Source organism: Odocoileus virginianus, chromosome 22 (assembly GCF_023699985.2).
Source record: "Odocoileus virginianus isolate 20LAN1187 ecotype Illinois chromosome 22, Ovbor_1.2, whole genome shotgun sequence".
NCBI lineage: Eukaryota > Metazoa > Chordata > Mammalia > Artiodactyla > Cervidae > Odocoileus > Odocoileus virginianus.
Genome location: NC_069695.1, coordinates 24,788,571 through 24,808,723, shown reverse-complemented (window position 1 = coordinate 24,808,723; position 20,153 = coordinate 24,788,571). Strand labels below are relative to the sequence as shown.

Here is a 20,153-nt window from a genome sequence, read left to right as displayed (position 1 = left end):
CCCTCCCATTGCCTTACCCTGGCCTCTGAGTTGCTCTGCAATTGGGTGCCAGGGAGTCTTCTTGAGGCCATTTGTGTGTGTGCCTTGAAAGTTGGCGAGACTGTAGGAGTGAGTGGGCTGGAGTGGAGAACCTCTGCCGTGTCATCCTGCCCCTCCCAAGGCCCTGAGGCCCCCGCTCCGAGGCTTCCCCCATGTGTTCGGGGCTGGGCTGGCCAGGCCAGTCTGTCGGGTACACGTGTGTGTCATGATAACATTGAGGACTCGGGGGGATGGTGTGTGGACAGAACTGATTAGCATCACTATTGCCAATGTACTTAAGTTATGAAGAGCCCATTGTCATGTATTACATATATATGTAAGTAATACAGAATTCAATACGTAAATAGAATATATGGCTTCCCAGGTGGCGCAGTGGGTAAAGAATCTGCAGGCAATGCGAGGAGACGCAGGAGATGCGGGTTCAATCCCTGGGTCAGGAAATCTCCTGGAGGAGGGCATGGCAACCCATTCCAGTATTCTTACCTGGAGAATCCCATGGACAGAGGATCCTAGTGGGTTACAGCCCATGGGGTCGCAAAGAGTTGGACACGACTGAAGCGACTGAGTACACATAGAATATATATGGATGTGAGAAGTCCCACAATAAAATCCTCTACTGGTGAAAATGCTGTATTCACTGTCCTTGTTCATGTCCTTGATCCTTTGCTGTTTGCTGCCTGATGCAGTGGTCAGAAGGGACCCAATCCTAAGTATGTTGCTGCCTCATAAATGGAAAGAGGGTAAAAGAGCATGTGATCATGTGGGTATTGTGTTTTCTGCTGCCTTCCTTTAGAAAGAGAGAATGACTGAGACAAGATAGAAGGCAAGGTATGTTGGTATAGGAAACCCAAATACCATATAAAAACCATTTATTTCTAAGTCAAAAAATAACTCCAAATCAACTTTCTAATGAATGAGAAAATATGAAAATATCTATGATTGGCAATGTTGCTTTTTTGTGCAAGAATTTTTTTTTAAAAGCCTTTTATGATGGCAATTTCTAAATATATATAAAAAATAAAAAGAATAGTAAAATGAACTTCTGTAGACTCATCACTGAGATTCAACAATTTGCAACTTAAGCCTGCACCCAACGCCTCATTTCAGCAAATCCCAGGCTCTGTAGGATTTCATCCATAAATATTTTTGTATGTATAAGAGATTTTTTTCTAATGAAATTTTAAATTATTATTACTATTTGGCTGTGCCAGTGACTTGCAGGATCTTGCTTTCCTGACCAAGGATTGAACCTGGGCCCTTGGCAGTAAAAATGGTCAGAGTCATAACCACTGACCACCAAGAAATTCTCTTATTTGGGAAAAAAGTTTAAACTGGTAGAAAAGTTGCAGGCATATTACAATGAACTCCCATATACCTTTTATTTAGTGTCACTCTTTGATAACAGTTTTTGTATTTGCTTTCTTTCTCTCTCCATATATATATATATACACACACACACACATACATGGTGGCCCAGCAGTAAAGCGCCTTAGCCGATGCAGGAGATGCAGGTTCAATCCCTGGGTCAGGAAAATCCTCTGGAAAAGGAAATGGCTACCCACTCCAGTATTCTTGCCTGGAGAATTCCATGGACAGAGGAGCTTGGCAGTCCATGAGATCGCAAAAGAGTTGGACACAAGTTAGTGATTAAACAACAACAACATGTGTCACACAAAATATATATCAGAATATATATAATTATTACTCATTTTTTCTGGACCATTTGAGGATATGTTGCAGGGATTACGACTATACCCCTAAATACTTCTAAGTGTGTCTCCTAAAGATAATAATCTTTTGTGTAACCACAGTGCAATGATTATGTTTAGAAAATTAACGTCTCATACAATACTGCTATGTAATATTGAGTCGATGCTCAAATTTGGTCAATTATCCTGATATTTTCTTTTGTAGTATTCACCTCCCCCAAAGATGCCATATCTCTTCCTAACCTTTATTTTTTTATATATAACCTTTAATCTGGAACAGTTCCTTGGTGTTTTATTGCCTTTCATTGCCTTCAGATTTTCCAGTAGTGTAAGCCCATTGTTTTGTGGACTGTTCCTGAGTTTGGGTTTATCTCAGTATTTCCCTGAGATTCAGTCTAGGTTGTGCATACTACCACATGAGTGACACTGTACCCTTCTCAGTACATCATATCAGGAGGCACATGATATTGATCTGTCCCACTACTGGAGATGTTAAGTTTGATTATTTGAGTAAGTTGATAAGATTGTAATATGCTTTCCACAATGTTTTCTTATTGGTAAGCAGCAAAACTGTAGTCTGCTTGGCCACATTTTCCACTTCCCTAGTGGTTCAGACGTTAAAGATTCTGCCTGTAATGTGGGAGACCTGAGTTCAATCCCTGGGTTGAGAAGATCCCCTGGAGGAGGGCATGGCAACCCACTCCAGTGTGCTTGCCTGGAGAATCCCTTGGACAGAGGAGCCTGGTGGGCTGTAGTCCATGGGGTTGCAAAGAGATGGACACGACTGAGCGACTAACACTTTCACTGGCCAGTTTTCCACTAGTGTATTTGTTGGGATTGGTAGTTTAAAAAAATCTCCTTTTATGTACACTTTTTTTTTTTTAACCTCGACGCATGTGGGATCTTAGTTCCTCAACCGGCAACCGGCCATCCAACCCATGCTCCCTGCATTGGAAGCACAGACTCTTAACCACTGGACGACCAGGGAAGTTCCTATATATACTGTTGTTCCTGAGTGAGCCAGCTGTGGTTTTATACATGTCCTGCAAATGCCTCTTTCTGGGAAGATGGCTCACTGCGCCCCAGAGAAGGAACTGTTTGGTATCTGCAGAGCTCGTAACTGAAAACTAGACAGATAACGCGGTGCTCAGAGGATGAACAGGGCAGCTGGGTGTGGTCTCTCGGGATCTCTGCCTCACCGGAACTCCAATCCACCCTCTGGGATGCCCTTCATGTTGAATAGTAAAGCTGTGTCTTTTACCTCCTCTCCACAGTGCCCTCTTCCTCCTGGCCGCCGCCGGGTGCCTGCCCTTCAACGACTCCCAGGTAAGTTCAGGTAGACTCACTTTGCCTTCAGGTATCTATCTCTGAAGCCTGCCTGGATGAGCAGAATTTCCAAGTCCTTCCTTTGAGAAGTGGTATGACCCCGGCCTGTGCAAAGACATGTAAAAGCAAACTTTCAGGCAGGGCCTAGGGGATCCATTGGCCAGGCCAGCACCTCCCCTCAGGTCTTTGCCTTCTGTCTGTGTGTGGCAGGGTGGCCCACAGACCTCAGACCTCTGGGTGCTGTGATGGGGGCAGTCCACCCTCTGTACCAGCTTGGAGGACCTGCGAGCCCAAATAACCCACACACTGAGGCAAAATTGATTTTCCCCTCTCATCCCAAGGGGACTTCACAATGGCTCAGCGGGTAAAGAATCTGCCTCCAATGCAGGAGACACAGGAGATGTGGGTTTGATCCTTTGGTTGAAATGATCCCCTGGAGGAAGCAATGGCAGCCTATTCCAGTATTCTTGCCTGGAAAAATCCCATGGGCAGGGGAGCTTGATGAGCTATTGTCCATGGGGTCGCGAAGTGTCGGACATGACTGACCAACTACCATTTTCACTTTCACATCCCAAGGGCCTCATCTACACAGTGATTTTCACTTTGTTTTCCTGAGCTTTTCTTTCCTAGGCACTGAGGACTCACCGCCACCTCCAGGAGTCATCTCTTGCCTGGGTCTTTTTTCCCTTCTTTCCTTCCCCAGCATTGATTAAATTCCCATCAAGTGTCAGGCACCAAGCCAGGCTCTGGGGGCACAAAGAGAAATTGCCTTCATCCGGGCAGAAGCTGGAGTCTAGTCAGAGCAAAGAGGAGGGGGCAGATGATGAACAGATAATTATAACCCGGGGAGGCCAGGGCTCTGTCCGGGGCGGGGTGGGATCCTGCCAGGCGCCTGGGAAGACTTGGAGGCTCAGAGGAGGAAGAGCTGATGATTATATTGAGCTTGCTGGGTGCCAGGCTCTGGGCCAGTGCTTTAGTGCCTTATTTTATTTAATCTCACAACAATTCCACAAGGGTAGCGGCTATTATTGTCTCTATTTTGTAGTTAAAGAATAGTGAGGCCCAAAAGGTCACCAGCTAACAAGTAAGTGGAGATTTTAGAATTTAACCCAGATCTTTCTGATGCTGGAGCCAGGCTCTGTTTACTGGACCTAAATCTTTCTTTATTTGGCTGTTCTTCATGGCAGCGCACAGTTGCTTCTCTCTGGTTGTGGCTCATGGAGTTCTCTCTCTAGTTATGGTGTGGGCTTAGCGGCTTAGTAGCTGTGTTGCTTGGGTTTAGTGGCCCCGTGGCATGTGGGATCTTAGTTCCCTGACCAGAGATCGAGCCCACATCCCCTGCATGGGGAGGTAGATTCTTAACCACTGGCCACCAGGCAAGTCCCTGGACCTAAATCTTGAAGGGTGAGGAGGAGTGAGCCAGGAGAAGAAGGCAGGGGCGGACAGAGTCGTGGAGGTCTCCTAAGTGCTCTGTGACTCAGCCTCATGGAGCACCTACCCTGTGTGTGCCCCTGGGCTAATTCCTGCCCTCTTGGAATTGATCATCTCATGGAGGGTGAAGACAGATCATAAGCTAAATGGAATGTGTCAGGTGAGATAAATGAAAAAAATAAGGAAGGGAAGGAGAGGAGGGAGTGCCCCTTGGCCAAGTTGGCTGGGGAAGTGCAAGTTCTCTGTCTCTGAAGAGGTGATGGGCAGTGGATGGGACTGGTTGGGTTGACAGGGGCTTGTCATGGGGGTTCTTGGGTGCCTTGTGTTCAGATTTCATCCTGAAGCCACTGGGGGACTGTTGGATGATTTTAAGCAATAGGTGACACCATCTGATCTGCCTTTTTTAAAAACACGATGATTCTTTAATTTATTTATGTTTGGCTGTGCTGGGTTTTTGTTGCTGCCTGGGCCTGCCCTTGTTGTGGAGAGCAGGGGCTACTCTCTATTTGTGATGCGTGGGCCTCTCACTACCATGGCTTCTTTGTAGTGGAGCACGGCTTAGGGTGCCCAGGGGCTTCAGTAGTTTCGACACATCTTCTCAGTAATTGCGGCTCTTGAGCTCTAGAGCACAGGCTTAATAGTTGTGCATAGGGGCTTAGTTGCTCTGTGGCATGTGGGATCTTCCCAGACCAGGTATCGAACCCGCGTCTCCTGCAGTGGCAGGCAGATTCTTTATCCCTGAGTCACCAGGGAAGCCCCTTGGATCTGCCTTTTAAAGATGTGGTGCTGGGGTGTGTTGGGGGTAGGGAAAGAGATGCTGGAGACAGAGAGCCCAGTTAGGGAGATGTCGCGTAGGCCAACTGGGTGAGGAATAAGGAGGGGCTGGCCCAAGGTCCCAGAGTCCTGTCTGGCACCGTGCCTGGTGCTGTGTTGGCATTTAAAATTGCCACGCTGGATCCTGTTTGTCTGTACTTACAGCCTTTTCTTTTTTTTAAAACCCTGTGTTACAGTTTGATCCAGATGGATATTTCTGGGCTGTAATTCACTTACTCTGTATAGGTAAGTTTTTAAAGAATTCTTACTTAAACAATTGAGACTTATTATTTAGACCTCATCATATATCCACTTTTTAGTGATCCCAGACAATAGGAAGATTAAATCCAAGATGTCAAGGTTAAAATTAAATGGGCATTTTTTTTCTGGTTTGATTTTCCTATTTTGGAGTTTTCCCAAAATGGTTCCAGTCCCCATAGAGTCTCCTCTTTCTCATGAAAAAATGTTAACTAACGCACCAGGGCCTAGGTTCCATTTGCCCAGATCCACTTGTGCAGTGCTAGCTGGTCTTCTTTAAAAAATGGTGGGAAGAATTCCATATCCAGAAGTTTGTGTCCATAAAAACTCTCTTTCAGCAGTACACTTAAAAAAAAAAAATAGTGGGTGAAATAAAAGGACCGTCTACTTTATTTCAAACCAGTGTTTCCTCTCTTAGAGGGAAAGCAGTGCCCTGACTTTGTGACACACACAGTTCAGAAATCCAGTGATGTTTCTCATGGCACCCTCAGAGGAAACCCAGCCTCCTGTTGACTGTGTCCTTCTGTGGACCATGAGCCTCACTGGCCCAGCCCTTTTTGTGAACTGCATCATCTGGGGGATTATCAGATGCGCATCCTTAAAGTCCTCCGGAGTGCCGTGGTTCACCCTCTGTGGGCTGCGGGGGACCCTTGCGGGGAAGAGGGGTCCTTCTCCCCGAGGAGCTCGTGCCCTCTGCAGAATTCCCTGTCAGTGACTCCTGTTGCTTCCTCTCCAGGGGCTTATAAGATACTACAGAAATCCCAGAAACCCAACAAGTTAAGGTAAACTTCTAAAAAAATACATGTATATTTTGTATGGAGCTTCCCTGGTGGCTCAAATGGTAAAGAATCTGCCTGCAACGCAGGAGACCCAGGTCCGATCCCTGGATTGGGAAGATCCCCTGGAGAAGGGAATGGCCAGTATTCTTGCCTGGAGAATCCCATGGACAGAGGAGCCCGGCGGGCTACAGTCCATAGGATTGCAGAATTGGACATGACTGAGTGACTTGCACACATATATTTTATAATTGATTAATTAAAAATGTTTTGTTTGCAGTGGGTCTTGGTTACCACTCACCAGCTTTCTCTAGTTTTGGCAAGCGGGGACTACTCTTCAATGCAGCGCACGGGCTTCTCATTGCCGTGGCTCCTCGTGTTGAGGAACACAGGCTGCAGGCACACAGGCTTCAGTAGTTGCAGCACCCGGGCTCAGTAGTTGTGGCTCACGGGCTTAGTTGCTCTGTGGCATGAGGAATCTTCCAAGACCAGGGATTGAACCCATGTCTGCTGCTTTGGCAGGCGAATTCTTATTCACTCTGCCACTGGGGAACTTTTGAAGTCTGGTAAGTCAATGTTTCCCTAAAGTAAAGGGGGAGACCCATGGGGTTGTGAGCGTCTTCCATCAGAGAGACTCTTGAGAGTCCAGGGTGTGGGGAGGGCAGCAGTTTGGGTCCTCCAAGAGCTGAAGTGTGCCAGCCGCCAGCCACGTGCAAAGACCCTGAAAGTCTGTCCTCTTCCCTCAGGGCGGACGTTTAGATGACGTTTGACAAAAATTATGTGACTGGCTTCCTTGGGCCCCGGTTCATTTCTTGCAGCTCAGAAGCACAAGTCTTTTTTCTTGTTTCTCCAGCCCCTTCCAAACTAGACCCAGAAGTCCCTCCCATCACTAGCTCTGTTCTGAGATAAAATGAAGCCTTTGTTGAAGGCAGTCAGCGGCACAGTTGCTAAATGTAAATGAAAAAGATGAGAATTCAGGCCTCGGTCAGGCTGGAGCTGCCAGATCAAAGCCCCCTAGTGATCAGCTGGGTTTCGGGGCCAGGTGAGCCCCACAGAGAAAGGTTTGAAGGGACTGACTCCTGGGAGAAGGCGGTATATACTCTGAGGGTGTGTGATGGGTCCTAGGGCATCGTATTTTCTTTGAATAAAGTGTTTTTGCCGCAAGAAGTTGGTAGAGTTGTTAAGATAATATACAGGATACCCAGTTAAATTTGAATTTCAGCAAATGATTTTTTTAGTTGAAGTATGTTTCATGCACTATTTGGAACACGTTTGTACTAAAGCATTATTCTTTACCCGAAATTCAGATTTATTTGGGTGTGCTGTATTTTTACTTGTCAAATATGGTAGCCTTAGAAGCCAGTCCAATGGCCTGAGAGAGGTGACACTCCTTTTATTTTTTGTTTTTTGGCCAAGCCTGGTGGCATGTGGGATCTTAGTTCCCTGACAAGGGATCAAACCCTTGCCCCCTGCACTGGAAGGGTGGAGTCTTAACCACTGGACCACCACGGAAGTCCCAACACAGCTTTTAAAACTGCAGATGTACCTAAAGGAAATAATCGACCAAAATGAAAATGCATGTGATGGTACTAACTTAGGAAATGGTTTTCGAAATCAAGCCAGGAAATGGTTTTGAATATGAAGTACACTTTGTATTGTTTCTTGATGATTTATAAATGTAACTTGTACATAGGTATAATTTATTAATAGAGGAAAATTTTTATTCTGTATATGTAAAACATCTATTATTTCATCTTTTATCTTTTTTTTTCTTATTCCTTAGTGACATTGACCAGCAGTACTTAAACTATCTATTCAGGTAAAATATACTTTAAAATTTCAAAAAATAATTCATATTCTTCTAGAGCTAATGGGGGATTTTTATTTTCAATAATATCTTGATTAGGGAGATCTGAGCCAGTGTGCCTGCCAGCAAGGCAACCTAAATAATTGGTGAGATGATCAGAGTTGAGGAAACTAAATAGTAGTCTTATCCTCAGGCCAGACTAGCAGGGCTTCCACCCAGCCCAAACTTCAGAGGGCTATGCCTCTCCCTAGGGATTTTGGAGTCTATAAGGCTAATAAGAACCCACACCTTTTCTTCTAAACTGGGCCCTGAAATTTCCTACCCATGTGGATTCCAAAGTTTGTCTTCTTAACTCATTCCTAGACCCAGTGGATGTCCAAGGAAAGGATTTTAGTGGGAAGATTGTGGGTGGAAGATGGACTTGCAGGCTGAGATGTCCACACACAACACACATGTGTGAGGTCCTTTGGGTGCAGGATGGAGCCTGGTTTGGGGAGACAAGAGGGTGCTTTGGGGGTCAGGAGCCAGAGGCTGGACTTTCCCCGTACTACCACCTTCTGACATGAAGCTCCAGAGACTCAGAATTCTGCTTTAATCTAGACTTCCAGGTTGTTTTGAAGGTGTTTTTGTTAAGGTAGAATGAAGTTTGAGGCTTGGTTTATGACATTTAAGTGTGATATTGAATAATATTGAATAGATTACACTTAAATGTCATAAATCAAGCATAACATTGAGTATATGGGCTTTCTTGGTAGCTCAGTGGTAAAGAATCTGCCTGCACTGCAGGAGCTGTAGGAGACCAGGGTTCAATTCCTGGGTTGGGAAGATTCCCTGGAAAAGGGCATGGCTACCCACTCCAGTATTCTTGCCTGGAGAATCCCATGGACAGAGGAGCCTGGGGGCTACACTCCATGGGGTCACAGAGTTGGACAAGACTAAAGCGATTTAGCATGCATGCATTGAATATGTGGATCCTTCTGTACCCTTGCCCCAAAACAGGCATAAAATAGCGCTTGGCCACTCAGTAGAATAGCCTGGGAGCATTCTTGAACCCTGAGAGTCCCTGGGGCACCCTGCGGGACCTAATTGAGAAACAGCGAGGTTTGTTGTCCGAAGCTCAAGTTTGCCTAATGCAATAGCATTCTGTCCAGAGGACTGAGTTCACAGAGGTGCCTTTCAACATTTGGTGGTTTAGTCTCTAAGTCATGTCCTACTCTTGCAATCCCATGGACTGTAATCCACTACACTCCTCTGTCCATGGGATTCTCCAGGCAAGAATACTGGAGTGGGTTGCCGTTTCCTTCTCCAGAGGATCTTCCCCACCCAGGAATTGAACCCAGGTCTCCTGCATTGCAGGCAGATTCTTTACCAACTGAACTATGAGGGAAGCCCCTATCAGTTTTGGCCTCATAGATTTCTGGAGGAAGTTACTCAACTTAAAATGTTTGACATGAGCTGTATTCTCCACCTACAGATAAAGTTCCTGAATATCTGAGTATTTATGAAAATGCCATTTTGAAGGCAAGATTCAACTCAAACATAGCTGTGGCCTCTTTTGTACTCAGCTGAAAACAGTCATTAGTTCCACTCCGCCCAGACCCAACAGCTGCCTTTTCAAGAGATGTTTCTGAAAATGCAGAAAGACTCTTGGTGTTTGAAATGTTTCCATGACATCGCACCACTTTAGACAGTTCCCCCCCCCCCCCCCTCGCCCCACAGAACTTATAGCCAAGTCGAGCAGCAGCAGAGGGTTAAGGGGATGGAAAATCAAGCTGCTGTGACCATCCCCACCTGCTAGTTCTTCTGCCTGTCCCCCTGTGTGGTGAGGGTTTCACTGCCGAGGAGCCTGATGCTCAAGGCTTCCTGCCTCAGACTGCTGATTCTGTTTCTAAGTCTTTTCAGTACAAGTGAAGAAGGTGAACCAGGGCTGAGATTCGATTTGCCATGGGCCCTGAGCATCCAAACCCAAAGATCTGCAGTTGGTCAGATCTGTCTGGACCTCTGCCTGATAGGTTTGATCTCTCTGCTGGTTTGAAAACACAGAGAGAACCTGCTGTGTATCTGACCCTGCTAAATACTTGAGATCCAAAGATGAATAAAATATGGCTTTTGCTCCCAAGGCCATCATTGTAGGAATTAAGAAGATGTGACATTATATTTACAAATTTTCAGATGTTGACTAGAGAACCAACTCTTTTATTTAATGATTTTATTTTTACCCCCTAGTCTTTTCTTTTAGAGTCACCCTTTGGGGTGATCCTGATGATGGCATTTGGAATGCCATGTCAGGCCCTGGGAGATATTTTGGGATGGAAAAGTGTCCCTCATGTCCTACCATAAGAGCAATAACTTCTGCTGCTAAAGTTATAAGTGGAAGGGGATCCAGTGAGCTAGAATAATGGAGTATGTAGGGGGTATGTGCTTTCTGGAGAAAGAAGAGACAGCAAGCAGACAGCCTATGTGAAGGATAGAAAAGCTCATTTTGTTTGTGGTGTGTATGTTTTTTACAGCTGCATGTAAACACTTATCTTACAAACCTACAACTTCTGAATGGCCAGAATGTGGCTATTCTCCATGGCCTTTGTCCTGACCCTCCTCTCTTCTCACCTCTTTTTGTGATGCTGCTCCTCTGGGAGCTGTCAGAAAATCAGAAATGGTGCTGGGAGGGAACTCAAGGTCAGGGCAGGGCAGGGCTGAACTCACATTGGTTTCCCTGTAGAACTGGCCTCTTCTCCTTCCCTGTAATGTCACCAACTGCAGATCTGAGGCAGTGGTTCTCAGCCCTGGTACTTTAGAGCTTCAGGAGCCATGGCAAAGTAAAACCATGGATGCCCAGACTATTCCCTTAGAGATTCTAGCCAGGATACTGGGCTATTCAGATGTGTCTGCAGGGTTAAGAATCAGAGTGAGACCATCCAACATTGAAACAAACAAACAAACATTCTTTCTTCTATTTGAATACAAGGTTTTATTCCTACCTCCAACTAAACCAGCTGCCTGGTAGCATGAGTTTTGATAGAAGAGGGTATGGAAGTTGGGCTTAGGGCCACACGAAGGTGCTTGTAGACAGGCACTGGGAGATGGGACAGGTTTCCAGAGAGGAAGATGGGAGAGAGCCAAACAGATATGACCTGCATCGTCCCTTACAGCATCGACTACAGGTCCAGGTAGTTTTCAGGCACAGGGTGACTGGCATGGATCATGTTGTGGATTAGTTTCTTGGAAATCTAACACTCCTTTTGTAGTTAATTTTGTGATTTAGCTCACAAGTCGATTTAGCTTACATTCAACAGCTAGCTTTTAGGCTGCAGCCTCTTTGTAATTTAAAGTCTGTTCTGTTTCGCTGACAAGGACTCTGTTTAGATGAGCAGGCTATGATGATCATTCGTGGTACAGCTGATGCTGAAAGAAAAGTGTGGACCCTCAGAATCATCACAGGAGATCCAACCCTTTTGCCAAAACTCGAGGCATTTCAGGAGATTCTCACTCTCTTCCTGATGAGTTAGATTTCATCAGAATGAGAACATAGTGTAGATAATTTGCTTTTAGGCAAATCTCACTTTTTCAAGTATAATGGGTGGAAATGGATGCTGTTCTCTCAGTGCTGGGGAAGCGTTCTTTACCAGTCTGCTGTTTCTTTTTCAGCGTGGTGCTCCTGACTTTAGCAGCTCACCCCACAGGTAAGATTTTGTTTGTTTGTTTGTCTTACATTCCCCACTTGACCCAGTGCTCTGACCCTGCTTGTATCTCTGAGGGAAATTTTGTAAGAGAAAGTGGCTGCCTTCCAGGGTGTCACACTCGGGTCAGGAATGGCCCACACACTTGAAACTGCTCTTAGTGCTTCATCGTGGAATTCCCTGTCCATGTGCGTGTGTGGGAGCCCTCAGTCACTCAGTGGTGTCCAGCGCTTTGCGACCCCGTGGACTCTATCCCCCACCAGGCTCCTCTGTCCATGAGATTCTTCAGGCAGGGATACTGGAGTGGATTGCCATTTCCTCCTACTTTTATGTGAATTGGTAACAAATAAAATTGTGGTCTATATAAGCCGAGCAGTTGTTTGGAACGAAGTTGTATAATGCACAACTTTGTGCCGCGCAAAAGCAGCCCATTGCTTCAAAAAGCACACAGGTTTGTTAGAGTAGGTAATTAAGGCCGGTAGATATTAAGGTAGGAATTTGGTATGCGAGATTACAAAAGCTCCGAATCTAGAAGATCCGTCAGAGATCAGTTTTTCCCATTTTTATAAAGCCAGGTCACTTGACCTAAACCCTCTGATGGGTCCTGGTGATGTTTTCTCATAGGACCGTAAGGTTGATTACAAAATGTAAGCAGCTAAAACAGTGAAGGAAACTCCCTCTCCTCCAGAAGCGTCCAAGGACCACCCTGATTGGGTGGCTCTTATTCCTGCCAATGTGTTAGCTTTCTCATAGGACCCAGCCCTCTGGGTAGTCTAGCCCATTTTTAAGACAGAAGGACACTTCATTCTTTCCTGCTTGCTTATTACACTTTCTGTGTGAAATGTCCACTTCACAGAATGGGTGTGGGTCAGCCAGAGTGCTTTCAAGACTCCTTATATCTGCACCAATTAAGACATGGTAAGAGCCAGGACCCATGGGTGCAGTCTTTTTCTTTTTTTTTTAAGGCTCTGTTAATTTCCTTCTTTTTTTCTTTTGGCCATTTTGTACCACTTGTGGAATTTTTGTTCCCTAACCAGGGATTGAACCTGGGAAGTTCAGAGTCCTAACCTCTGGACTGCCAGGGAATATCTTCTGTTAATTTCTGACATTTTAAAATAGGGCTTTATCCTTTTTGGTTTTGTCTTACCTCTTCTTTTTTTTTTACTTGTGTCTTCATTATTTAGTAGTACTTTGAAAACATTTTAAAATTGAAATATGATTTACACAAAGGAAATGCATATTCTTAAATGTACAGCTTGATCAATTTTGACAAAGGTACACACCCATGTAACTCACACCTCTATCAAGATATAGAAAACTTCTATCACTCCAGAAAGTCTTCTTGTGTCCCTTCATAGTCATTCCCTCCTTACCAACCACCAGAAGCCCCTATTGATCTGGTTTCTGTTACCATACAAAAGTTCTGTCTATTCTAGAGTCTCATACAAATGGAAACACATAGGAAGTATTCTTCTGTGTCAGGCTCTTGCATTCAGCGGAGTGTTGAGGTTCATCCAGGTTGTCGTGTGCCTCACTAGTCCGTTCCCTTTATTGCTGACGAGTGTGCCAGTGTATGAACCTTTTGTTTACCATTCACCTTATGATGCGCACATGAATTGTTCCAGATTAGGACTGGTTTGAGTAAAGTTGCCATCAACATTCTCATAAAAGACTTTTTGTAGACTTACATTTTCAACCCTCTTGGATAAATACCTAGGAGTAGAATTTCTGGGTCTTAGAGTAGGCATATGTTTACCCTTGAAATAAAGTGCCAGTTTTCTAAAACATTTGTATTGTTTTACCTCCCACCCAACTGCTAGTGGTAAAGAACCCACCTGCCAATGCAGGAGACAGATGCAGGTTCAATCCCTGGGGTGGGATTGAAGATCCCCTGGAGGAGGGGCATGGAAACCCTCTCCAGTATTCTTGCTTGGAGAATCGCTAGGACAGAGGAGCCTAGTGGGCTACAGTCCATAGGGTTCCAAAGAGTCAGACATGACTGAACTGTCTTAGCATGGAAGCATGCACAGTAATGCCTGAGGCTTCCGGTTACTCCATGTCTTCACCAGCCTTTGGTGTTGTCTGTCTTATGTTAGCTGCCCTCCTAGGTGGGTGATGGTCTCTCAGTAGTGCTTTTGACTGAGCTGCGCTTCTCACTCATTCCTGAGTAACTAGAAAGATAAGTTTTCCTGTGATGCAGATGGTGTGGCTTTGACACCCACCTTTGGGCTGCACTGGGACGTGGTGGTAGGTAGGGACCGGGTAGACAGTTCACTGTGTCCTGGGTGCAGACCCTGATACTTCTCCCCTTTTAGGCATTTGGTTTCCTTCTTGGTGAGTGGGGTCTACGTCTCCATCTAATCTTGCAAAGTCACAGTTCATGCAGAAGCTCCAAGAATCTTGGAACCTTGCTTTCCCTGGGACTATTTTAGGTAAGAGTAGGGAAAAGAAATTCTTCCTTTGTTTGAAAGGTTGCATTTCCTCTTTGTGTGAGGTCCCTCTCCGGTGGCATTTTAAAGAGAGAACATTTCATAGAACCAGAAGGGCAGGAGGACTTGCAGGAATCTGACCAGAAATGACCTTGTCACCTGGTGTCTATTGCTAGCACTGAGATAAAGCCAACACTACTCACTACATCTTGGAACTGACTTCTGCTTTCCCACTGATTCTGAGTACTAAAATGTGGTGAGAGGAAATTTTCCTGCTGTTCAAATATCAGTTGTTCTTGGATGTAATAAGATCATTGCCACACTTTTCACTGTGGCAATTTCATGCTCCATTATCTTCAGAGAGATGGGATTCATTCCCTCAGAGAGTCAGCAGAATTTTAACCGTGGAGTATGAGAATGAAGGCTTAACTCAGACCTCGGTGTATAAGCTGCGTGTTGGTACCACCAGATATGTTTACAACGCTTGGACCACTTACTTTGTGCTTAAAGTGGGCATTCTGCTCTAGCGGTGCAGGAGTGTTGTCTTTGGAGAAGGAAATGGCAACCCACTCCGTACTCTTGCCTGGAAAATCTCATGGACGGAGAACCTGGTAGGCTACAGTCCATGGGGTCGCAAAGAGTCGGACACGACTGAGCAACTTCACTTCTTCACGCCATTTTTAGGCTCCTGGATTTAGTTCTTACGTGATTGGGTCCAGCCAGCCACATACTGCAAGATCATCAGGGCTAATTTTGTAGCACAGTTGAAAAGCTGGTGTGTACCCTCTCTGTTAAAGTGAAAAAAGAGGCCAGCTAAAGTCATCAGACGGGAAGCATTGGGGATCGATTTGAGATTGATTGGGCTTCCCTGGCGGCTCAGACCATAAAGAATCTGCCTGCAATGCAGGATGCCCAGCTTTCATCCCTGGAAGATCCCCTGGAGAAGGAAATGGCAACCCACTCCAGTATTCTTTCCTGAAGACTCCCATGGATAGAGGAGCCTGGTGGGCTACAGTCCATGGGGTCACAAAGAGTTGGACATGACTGAGCGACTAACATAAAACTTGAGATTGAAGACCAGCAGAGCCAAGTGGGAAGTGTTTGGAACATTCTCTGTAGGGAAAGCAGGAGTGTTGAGGTCTCCTGGATACCCTTGGTTCACCAGCACTTGTTATTTGTCAGAGATGGCCCTAACACAGTGGATACGAGTGATGAATAATCATAGAATCGTCGCAGTCAAGAATGGGATGGTTCTAGAAGAGACCGTCATGGGATCAACTCCGTGACAAATGTGTAAGGTTTTAGAACTGGCTCAAAGAGAAGAGCCAGCCGTGCTGTCTCTTGCTCTCAATAATTTATGTGATCAATTTTTCAGATTTGGGTGAGGATTATCATGTAACTGGTCAATCCCTTAGGATGGTGATTTTTTTTGCTTTATCTTCCTCCCTCTACTCAGGACCACTCTACTGCCCTTCAGATCCCTCCACAGCTTGGGCTGGGCTGTCAAGACCACCCCTTGCCCCCACCTCCCTGTTCCAGGCACCAGGAAGGAGCCCAGTTCACTTCCCCTGAATGAGGGAGTAGCACCCAAGGAAACATGAGGTCGTGCATTTAATGTATGCCTCTCTGCCTAGTTCTCCTGATCACACAGACTGCACTGCAGTCTCCCTTACTCTAAAAGGGAGGTTGGGAAAAAGCCAAGAACCAACAGCTGCTAACACAGAACAAAGCCTTGGAGAACAGCCTTCCACCCTCCCGGAAGGGGGTCGGGGCCACCCAGTAGGATCCAGATGCTCAAGGTTACCCTGGCTGTCGCTTCTGGAAAGAAAGGGACCTCAGAAGCAGTGGAACTCTTCATACACTTTACACGTCTGGGCCTGATGTTGGTTACAAAGTCCCTCACTCAAATAAGTCTCGAGTAGACAATAGAGGTGTTCAGTGAGGCTGAATATAAAGAGAACCAAAACTCTTAGCCTTTTGCTGGGCTGTGAGAAAACCAGATCCTTGAAGACCCTCTCACTTTAAACACAGGTACACATGCACCAACCAAACCAAACAAAGTCACAATAGTTACGGTAGAAAAAAAGCTACCCTCCAGAGAAATGGAATTCACACCTTTCTTTCCCAGTTGATGGTGGAATCATTTGAGATCATTTTAAAAAAATTTAATTTTTTTAACACCAAAATCATTTTGTATTGGGGTATAGCCAATTAACAATGTTGTGATAGTTTCAAATGAATAGTGAAGGAATCATTTGAGATCATTTAAGACTGAGGAAGTATAGCATGCCCTGTGTCTTTAGTTCTGAAACTCTTGATTAATAAGCTTAGTGATCTAATTTTACGTATGGTAATATATATGACTCAATGCTACTCTCTCAATTCATCCCACCCTCTCCTTCACCCACCCCCTGTCCACAAGTCTGTTCTCTATGTCTGCCTCTCCATTGCTGTCTTGCAAATAGGTTCATTAGTACCAGCCAGTGGAAATTCACTGGGAACTCAAATCTGGTACTCTTCTCTCAACCTAGAGAGGTGGGATGGGGTGGGAGGTAGGAGGAGGTTCAGGAGGGAGGGGACATGTGCATACCTGTGGCTGATTCATGTTGGTGTATGGCAGAAACCAATACAGCAATTGTAAAGCAATTATCCTCTAATTAAAAAATTAAAAAAAGAAAAAGTGATGAAGAATGTTCCACTGCCTCTACTGTGCTGTGAATGCTCAGAAAAATCAGCCTTTCTGGCTCCAGACCATCCAGAACTGAGAGACAGACCCAGGCCTGGGAGTCTTGAAGGCCTGGCGCCTCCAGAATCTCAGAAATCCGAGATTTGGAAGGATTAGGCTCTCTGCCGTGGAAATGCTTAATTCCTTTTCTCTGGACATTTTTGGAAGGCTTTCTGCTTTTTTAATCTCCTGACTTCTTGTTTGTGACCAAGTTCAAATTCCAGAGAGGGAAGCAGCCAATATGTGTGATTTTCCTCTTACACCAAGTGGAACTAAAAGAATGAACTTACTTCACTAGAAATAAATGTACCCTTTGGACCTTAAACTAAAATGAGTATGCATGGCCGTTGGCCTCTGCTCTCTTTGTGTGGTAATTAAAACACAAAAATGAGAAAAGATGTTTGAGGCATGCACTCATGATCCTTTTTTAGATATAAGAAAAAAAATAATAGAAAGATCTTAAAAAAAAAAGAGAGAGAGATTCTTTTTGTCCTGTACTCTGCCTGAGGCAGAGGTGGCTGCCTGGTGAAGAGTAAAAATCTTAGGGTTTGGAGTGACCAGGGCCCGTGTTCTGGCTCCAGAGTTCAAGAGTTGTGCAATCTGAGACACTTCACTTCTCTGAGCTCCAGTTGAAATGGGGATAAGAAAGCCTCACAGATTGTTACAAGGATTGGGAAAAAAACAATGTACGAACGCTTCTAGCCCAGGGTCCTGCTCAGGGCAGACTCTCACTAAATGCGTGATAACTGTCATCATACTTGGGCTTCCCAGGTTGCCCTAGTGGTAAAGAACCTGCCTGCCAGCGCAGGAGACACAAGAGACGGAGGTTCGAAGCCTGGGTTGGGAAGATCCCCTGGGCGAGGGCATGGCAACCCACTCCTGTATTCTTGCCTGAATCCCATGGACAGAGGAGCCTGGTGGGCTACAGTCCAAGGGGTCGCAAAGAGTCAGACACGACTAAAGCGACTTAGCACAGCACAGCACGTCATACTACTTTTAATATATTAAGACAGTGCTAATGACATAGAGACCCTCGAATGCTGGAGTGAATTCGCTGATACAGTGTGTTTCTGGGCAGCGGTGGGCAGGGGGCTTTCGGGCGTTGCGTCTCACTCTTGCTGTTTCCACCAGGTGATCTCCTCAGCGTCCTGGACTTTCCGTTCCTGTATTTCTACGGATTCCACGGCAGCTGCTGTGCCAGGTAATCCCGGCTCGTAAAGCCCCTCACACTGTGGATCTGCATGTTTCTGTCCTACCACCTGTGTCTTTGTGAAGCCCAGGCTCACTGCCCGTTGTCTGAATGTGCCACAGAAGAAAATGGTGCCTAGTACCAATGAGGAAGGTTTCCCCCTCAGCCATCAGGGGGTTGTTAAAGGACATTCTTGGATGCTCAGAGCTGGCCTGGGACCTGCAAGGTCCCCTGTCCTGAATAATTTTCTTAGCCAGAGCAGTGGTTTTCAGAATTGCAGGAGAGAGAGAATTCTCCCACTTTTTTCCTCCCTGACAAGCAGTTCTTAAACAGAACTTCAGTATGTAAAAATGATGAAACTGATTCAGTTCAAGGTAAGATTCGGGTGCAGATTCACACCCTGTCAGCTTCTGCCTTGTTTCTAAGGGGTGACCTCCAAAAAACCTTGACTGAACCCTAAGACTCTTAGATTTTGAAACCAACAGCTAGGAGCTATCTAGACCACAAGGTGATCCCTAATATTGGCTTTGGGAAGTATCAGAGATGTGGACCAATTAGATGGATACATTTATGGTGCTACTGATAAAGAATTCGCCTGCCAATGCAGGAAATGCAGGAGACACGGGTTCAATCCTTGGATCAAGAAGATACCCTGGAAGAGGGCATGGCAACCCACTCCAATATTCTGGCCTAGAGAATCCCATGGACCAAAGAACCGGGTTGGCTGCAGTCCATGGGGTTGCAAAGAGTTGGACACAACTGAATGTCTGAGCATCACAGATAACCAGAAGTTCATCCCATCCTATCCACCCTCTTTCCTGCATGACCCCCACTTCACCTGACTTTCTTGTGCTGAGAAATGGAAAGGCTTCTGTGGATAATCTCAAAGGATGGATTCTTTATTTTTTTTATCATTATTTTTTAAAACATTTTTATGTATTTATTTGGCAGCACTGGGTCTTAGTTGCAGCATGTGGAATCTAGTTCCCTAACCAGGGAGCAAAGCCAGGCTGCCTGCATTGGGAGTGCAGAGTCTTAGCCTCTGGACCACCAGGGAAGTCTCAAAAACATGGATTCTGATATATTTGAAAGATTACACTTGGGTTGAATTCCAGCCTTACTGTTTGCTCCTTTGTGTCTTTGGGCAAGTTATCCTAGTTCTCTCAAACTTTAGTTTAGTTTTCTCATCTGTAAAATGGAAAGATCATACCAATACAGGGTGACTGTGTGTATTAAATAAGGTACATAAAGTTCTAAGCATCTTGCCCAGTCCAGCAATGGTGAACATTATTATTACCTGTAAATAGAATGTCAACAGACCAGGAGCAATTGCTGCATGAAAGCCAGATCAATTGTTCCCACACAAAAGAGATTGTGCCTTGTGAAGCAGTGATTCTTCACAGAGTCAAAAAACTGATATGCAGGCTAGGTGCTGTTTCTGATGGGGGTGTGTCAGCACACACACACACACACACACACACACACACACAATATTATAGAGTATGCTCCTGCATTTGGGGCTTCCCTGGTGGCTCAGATGGTAAAGAATCTGCCTGCAATGCAGGAGTTTCAGGAGACCAAGTTTCAATCCCTGGGTGGGGAAGATCCCCTGGAAAAGGGAATGGCTCCCCACTCCAGTATTCTTGCCTGGAGAATCCCATGGACAGAGGTGTCTGGTGGGCTACAGTCCATGGGGTCGCGAAAGAGTCGGACACGACTGAGTGCTAACACTTTTCTGCCTTTGAGCCGCAGAATGATTAAAAGAAAAAAAAAAAATCATGCTCAGAGAAGTTTCAGGAAAGCACTGACAGAATTCATCTTCTCTGTTCCTGTCTCTTTGGTCAGGCCTTGTCACTTGCCTGTTAGCTAGGATTTGTGGTGTGAGTGTCCATGGGCTTGCTTCCCTTTGAGCCTGGTTATTTGACTGCATTGGGTGACCAGGGTGCGGAGGGAGGGCACCAGGCTTAGTTAATT

The 20,153-nt window shown here is 45.5% G+C and overlaps 1 protein-coding gene across 5 annotated transcripts in view; it reads left to right on the top strand.

The window, feature by feature from the left end:
* The window catches only part of TMEM241 (transmembrane protein 241), a 119,558-nt gene that overhangs the window by 48,472 nt on the left and 50,933 nt on the right, over nt 1-20,153 (top strand). For all 5 annotated transcript variants that reach the window (XM_070452744.1, XM_070452741.1, XM_070452743.1 and 2 more), the window contains 6 exons: nt 3,023-3,074; nt 5,516-5,564; nt 6,313-6,358; nt 8,136-8,171; nt 11,805-11,839; nt 18,122-18,191. In XM_070452744.1, the coding sequence (XP_070308845.1) occupies nt 3,023-3,074; nt 5,516-5,564; nt 6,313-6,358; nt 8,136-8,171; nt 11,805-11,839; nt 18,122-18,191 (288 nt within the window). The remainder of the gene's footprint in view (nt 1-3,022; nt 3,075-5,515; nt 5,565-6,312; nt 6,359-8,135; nt 8,172-11,804; nt 11,840-18,121; nt 18,192-20,153) is intronic.